Source organism: Neltuma alba, unplaced genomic scaffold (genome assembly GCF_004799145.2).
Source record: "Neltuma alba isolate B1F8T4 unplaced genomic scaffold, ASM479914v2 tig00011916_pilon, whole genome shotgun sequence".
In the NCBI taxonomy this organism is placed as follows: domain Eukaryota; kingdom Viridiplantae; phylum Streptophyta; class Magnoliopsida; order Fabales; family Fabaceae; genus Neltuma; species Neltuma alba.
In genome coordinates, this window is record NW_021636509.1 from 939,015 (window position 1) to 945,785 (window position 6,771).

The following is a 6,771-nucleotide window of genomic DNA, read 5'->3' on the forward strand; positions in this document are numbered from 1 at the left end:
AATTATCACTTTAAAAATATTTATTTACTATTAATTACGGGGTTACAGTAACATCTTCTAATATAATCATTACTTCACAATAATATATTTTAAATTGGGGATAATTAGTCACAATTTTTTTTAGAGAAATTCAAAAAACAATACTGTTGAATTTTAAAATTTTAAATGTGGAATTATTACAAAAATGTATTGTTATTTATTTTTTATATATAGTTTTTTTAGTGTAATAACTAATACTCTTCCGGTCCTTAATATAAGACTCATTTAATTAATTTGATTAGATTAAGAAAGTTAGGTAAGTTAGTTAATTATAAAAAATGTGACACATTTTTCCTAAAACACCATAATCATCTTTTTTAATACCCCATCTTCTTTTTCTACTTAATTATGGTTGAAGAAGTATCTATAGGGGTAATTTAGAGAAAATTGATAAATATGAGAAATGAGTCTTATATGTAGGACTAAAACTAACTCAATAATTGAGTCCTATATTAAGGATTAGAAGAGTACTAATTTAAAATTTTGAAATTGATTTTTTCCTTTTCTTTTTTTTTTTTGTTTGCTTCCTATAAGTGTATAGCTGAAATTGCATTTTCAGACTGTCAATGTAGACCCCACCGTAGCTGCTTCTCGTTCTCAATCTCAGCCTCCTCTTCCCTCCACCGTTCCTTCTCCACGTATGGACGTGTTTCCTTCACCTTCATGGGCTTCTCTGTAACACCACCGCCTCCCCCAGCTCTCCTCGCCTCTCACCACCGCACCCGCCACCCTTCTCTCCGCAGCTGCCAACCATCCCATTCCAAACCCAATTCCAAAATCTTCCTCAATCGCCGCTCCCTTCTCCTCCTTTCCACCTCTACCGCCCTCTCCATTCCCTCCGCTCCTCGATTCCCCGCCGCAGCCGCCGCCGAAACCACCAAGCCACAGCCGCCGGATATCACCATCACCGACCGCGTTTTCATGGACTTCAGCCTCTGCCCCAATTACTTGCTCCCCAGCCGAACCCTTGGCGATAACATTGCTTCCCTCTGCTCCGAATCCATCCCTTTGGGTCGCATTGTGCTCGGACTTTACGGCCACCTCGTCCCTCTCACGGTTTCTAACTTCAAGTCCATGTGCGTTGGATCCTCTGGCTCTTCCTATAAGAACACCCTCGTTCACAAAATTTTTCCTGGCCAGTACTTCCTCGCTGGCCGCCAGGGGCGGCGTGACAAAGGCGAGGTCCAGCCACCTTCGGAGTTGGCGGGCAACAATGAAACCGTTGATTCCAAGTCGTTTTCTCTGGCACATTCGAAGGCAGGTGTTCTTTCGCTTCCTTTGTCGGAAAATGACGACGAGGATGAGTTTAAGCTTGATCCGAATTACAGAAACGTTGAGTTCTTGATCACGACTGGACCAGGACCTTGCCCCCAGCTCGACAATAAAAACATTGTTTTTGGAACAGTGCTTGAAGGTAATTTCCCAGATTTAGTTCCTTTTGTGGACTCAATTCTCGAGATGAGGACCAGAATTTTATTGATAATGTTCAGGAAGCAGCATCTATCTAATCTGCATTTCCAGATGTTAAGCACAATGACGACTTGGTTGGTCTTTAAATTGCTAAATTAATTGCGTAATATGAAATGATAAACATAAGTTGAATAGAAGTAGCATAAATCATAAAAAATTACTAACATTTATTAGCTTCACTGTTGAAATTTTACCTGATAGGTTTTGCGAATTCCTTCTATTGTACGTGATCAATGTGATTATCTGTTTCTGTCTTCATCCTGGCGGGTTAATCGAACAAAATCGATCACATTGGAGTTCGTTTCAGGATTATACATTTATCCATATTCACTCTTTAAATGAATTAGCTGCAAAAAAAAATCTTAAGAGTTAGGGTTGCTATTTTATTTGCCGTCACTTCTGGTCATTATATTGGACTATTTCTGCCATTGATGTGTTTTCTATCATATTTAAATTGGACTAGGCGCGCGATTATATGTAGAAAGGTTTTTGAAATTTCACCCGCTATACGGTGGTTAAATGGTTGTTTGCATCATTATCATGTTGAGGACTTGCTGTTGAGCTTAATTTTGGAGATTCATTCTTTCCATCTCATGGCTTTCCAAGGAAATATCGTCAGGCAAAGTACAATCTAAACTTGTTTCATAATCAATTTTTTTTAATCTTCTAGGAACACTACAGGTGTTGTTTAAGTGCTGGAATACTTGATTTGTAGAAGGGCTAAATAAGATAATTGCATTTTGATGGCTATCATGCTTACCTTCTTGTTGAATGTGACTGCAGGTTTGGACATCATCACCGCCATAGCTGCAATTCCCACATACCAACCAGCTGAGCGTATTCGCCAATTCAATGATTTGGCTGAGTTTTTTGGAGATGAAAGGGCCCAGAATGCTCGTGCCAGCTGGAACAGGCCTCTTAAAACTGTTTATATTAGTGACTGTGGGGAGCTACAAGTTGCAAAGCCTTCCCTCTCTCCTTCTCTTCCTTGATTTTCTTTTCTTGTGTATATTACATTGGAGGAATCCATATAACTTGTTTATTTGTAATCTCACTTTGAATAAACTGAGTGGAAAAGACGGTCCAAAGAAGCTGGTGATCAGGAATCGATTCAAAGAAATTAAATGAATGAATTGAAAGGTGACCTTTGTGCATTGCTGTAAAGTTGAACAATATGAGTACCAAATACTCTTGTTGTGAAGTGCTGGTAGGAATGTTATGCATAAATATGTCTATTTGCTGTAAATTATTATAATTTTTTGTAGTAATTTTTTGTGTGACACATTTTCTGTAGTATTTAATTATTTATTAGAAATGCTATGGAGATGATTATGCGCAATTAAAGAAGAATCCTATACAAGCATAAACATGTATGAATGCTTATCTGTTCCATATAATGATGCACCTTAAATTTGTTTGGACTGAGGAGAGCGAGGGAAAAGGGAAGGCATGTTTCACTTAGATTCTTTTTCTGTTTTACTTTACCTTGTTTTTTTAAATTACAGCCTTTTCTTTTATTCAGGTCTAAATGAAACTTCTCTTATGTTTTCCGTTCTACTTCCACTCATACTCTTGATAATCCATTCTAGCTGCTACGTTGTTCCTTTATACGACTTCACTGTCATTAGATTTATTGGCATGTAATTACAAAAGATACAAAAGGAAAAGGAAAGGAGCAGGTGATATACTCTATTTTGTGACTGAACTCTGTTTTCAACTTCTTCTACCTCACTGGATTGTTGTCGACTGAGAACAGTGTTACTGGGCGGGAGATTTTGAAGCTGTAAGGGAGAGGCAACAATGCTTCCCAGAGGTTCTCTTGGTGAAGCTGATCATCCTTTGTTGGCAAGCAGTGGCAGAGGGCCCACTCTTTGACTTGTGTAACGCACAGCTGCAATTCTTATGGTATGGCCTCCTCTCAACCTCCATGTTCTGCATGGATATGCTTCCATCGAAGACACAACGAAGCATCATCATTTCAACTGATTCGACGCCCATACTTTGTTCTGTTTCTCCTTCACAGTCTCTGAACGGAAGTATGCAGAAATGAGATGGTAAGTTGAGTGTTTGAGTGTTAATGAGCTATTTACCTGGTCTGGTGTCCTAGTGTTTATATAGAGACGCAGCGGGATCCATAGTTGTAATCGATGGATATTTTGGGTCTAGGGAAACGGACAAAAATTTGAAGGCTAACATTTTTAGTTTTTACCGAAGTGGCCGTAGTTTGGTGTTGGGATGGGAAAAGAGACTGAGTTGTACACTCAAATTCACCTCTTAAACGGTGGGCTATTTGATTTATGTGTTTTGATAGAGACGTGTTTATAGCTTAGGCTTGCTCCAAAGGACGTGTCCAGAAGCCCGGTCCCTGTTTGCTTCTATCTATGCATCATTATTTTGTCACTATTCTTCCAAAGAGAGCCACAACGAGCTAATAAAAACTAGAGGGGACCTTTGTTTGCACATAACTTAAAATGCTAAGTCATAGTGTTGATAACTAATCACCATTATAATTTTTAACAATTTTTGTGGATATATTTTGTTGATGTTGATCATTGAACAGCACTATTGACCTAAAAACACATTGACAACATGGGATATTGCGTTTGATGCCCTTGATTTATCATATAAAATTGAATGTACTTAATTAGGTGTGGATCCCATGCATTACAACTGCAGTGAGTCGTATTATCTAATGTAGTATTATTTATGAATTATGATGAACAGAATGATTTTCTATGGATTGATTACACATATAGCTATTCTGTTCTATTTTCAGTTGCTGCGCAAAGGTCTGCTAGAATGAGTTGGGAAATTGACAGTCATTCAGCTATTTATCCGGTCTGCTTTCTGAGTGCTATATGGTGAGAAATGTTGTTGGCATCCGTAGATGAAATTGATAGATATTTAAGGTCTACATAAATCGAGATACAGTTGAAGACAAATTACAGATGCTTTGGGTCTAGAGAAATCCGAGACAAAGTTGAAAACAAATAACGTTTTTACCGAAGAAGCCATAGGTTTGTTATTTTTCGAAGTAGAAAGAGGAATCCGAGTTATACACTCTTTACCTCTTAAAACTGTGGGATTCCTAGTTCTGGCTTTTAGACAGAACTCGTTTATGGAACAGACTGCTCCAAAGGACGTGTCCACCAGCCCTTTCCCGGTTGCTGCTATTTTATGCGTCATCACATCTGTAAGAGCCACTATGACTATGTCTGGCGGCTGAATTATACAGAAACAAAAATGGGAAAGGGAAAATAATGGGAACAAGTTTAAAACGATGTTCGGTATGTCAATAGAATAATCTTCAAAAGAACGGTGATATAGACACTCAACAAATTTGTTGATATGATAACCTAATAGATCCATTCACCAAAGCTTTCCTAATGCCTTGTTTGAAACCCCGCATGTTGAACATTTAGTTTGTTTGTAGCTACTTATTTAAGTGTTTATAAACAGTTTTATGTAAGTCAAGACAAATTTTTTTTTTACATACTTATTTTGTATTTCGTAAATTATAATTAAAAAATTACTTATAATTCATTTCAAATAGGTCTTAACTCAAGGATCTTGATTTATATACTCATTGTAACACCATTTTCAAAGACTTGTGTATTTTACAAAATTGTGACAAACATGGTGGAAGCAAAACCACACTAGAATTCCAAAACATGCATTGTGCCTTGGGCATTTGAAGCTCAAAGAAACAGACCATAAGCCTAGCCAAAGCTTACAATTCATTACTCAAATCTCGTCCTTACAATTTGATCGGAATGACGGCATGATGGGATCATCCTAGCAACACTACATCACAAGATAATTTACTAGAACATTCAGTCAGTCAGTCACATTCACCATCAAGTATATTTTTAGAGGGTTAATATTATTATTAATGTTTGCAGTTTATTCTCATTTTAATTTTAGTTTGTAAAATTTAAAATAAGTGTTTTTGGTCCTTCAAATTTATGTGCGTCTAAAACTATTAGTCCTTATCCTCCTCCGGTCCTAAATATAAAACCTAATTGTTGAGTTGATTTGGTCCTAAATATAAGATACATTTATTATATTTATCAATTTTTTCTAAATTATCTCTATGGATACTCCTTCAACCATAATCAAGTAGAAGAAGGAGAGAGGATATTAAGAAAAATAATTATAGTGTTTTAGGGGAAAAAATATCATATTTTTATAATTAACTAACTTACCTAACTTTCTTAATCTAATCAAATTAGTTAAATATTCGAAAGAATATTTTGAAAAGAACTTGAAGATGGAATTAACATAAAATTCAACGGCGTCACATATATATTATCCATGGGGTTTAGGAGTTTTTACACTGGTTGTTACACTTCCACATCTATCTTGTATAAATTATATACTCCTTCTGGTACTTTTTATAAGATTTTGTTAACTAAATTATGCAGTTTAAGAAAATAATTAAAATTAGTTTAAAACAATAAATATATAGAAATTAAACATCTTTTTTTTAGTATGTTTTTATTTAATGAGGAAGCAAATAAGAAGGAGAAATCTCACCAATTATGAGATAAATAATGAAAGAGAATATAAAATTAATTAAGGAGAAAATTGGTAAAAGCACATTTAATGTTCAAATTAACTTAAAAAGGACCAAATTAATTTAAATTTTGGGATCTTATAAATAGAAGCAGGGAAGCATGTCACAAGCACACTTTTTTTCCCCTAAAGTTTTATAAAGTACTACCTCCGATCTTTAATATAATAGCTAGTTGACTAATTTGAGTAGATTAAGAAAATTAGTTAAGTTAGTTATTTGTAATAACTAACTATTGCCTTTCCTAAAATATCCTTACTAATCAAGTATATTAATTAGAACTACTATTATTAAAAGGACTACCTTGGAAAAAAATGGATAAATATGAGAGACAAAGTAGATTGAGGTTTTATATTTAGGATCAAAATAAAATTCAAACAAATTCTTATATTAAAAACAGGATGTGGTACTACTTTTCTTCTTGCCTTTTTTTTTTTTTTTAACCAGCATAAAGTACTACTTTTCTTGATAGATGGCTGTAAGCTTTATTCATGCCTTTTTTTTCAAGTCAAGGAAAATCACATGTTAAGTAATGTTTTTGCTAATTCCAATATTGTAGAATTTAATTTAATGTTGGACATCCTACTGAACTAATAAATTTTCGGGATGTAATTCTTTGGCAAAATTCTGATCCAAATTGAAAAACCTTTTGGATTAAAAAAAAAATGCCATTAGTTTTCTCATTTGAG

The 6,771-nt window shown here is 35.0% G+C and overlaps 1 protein-coding gene across 1 annotated transcript; it reads left to right on the forward strand.

Annotated features, from left to right (window-relative positions):
• The first annotated feature begins 618 nt into the window (after positions 1-618).
• Positions 619-2,876, forward strand: LOC114719397 (peptidyl-prolyl cis-trans isomerase CYP28, chloroplastic). The gene is made up of 2 exons (XM_028904870.1): positions 619-1,453; positions 2,293-2,876. Exons 1-2 carry the CDS (start codon positions 703-705, stop codon positions 2,499-2,501), a joined length of 960 nt encoding a protein of 319 aa, XP_028760703.1. The 5' UTR covers positions 619-702; the 3' UTR covers positions 2,502-2,876.
• The last annotated feature ends 3,895 nt before the right edge of the window (positions 2,877-6,771 follow it).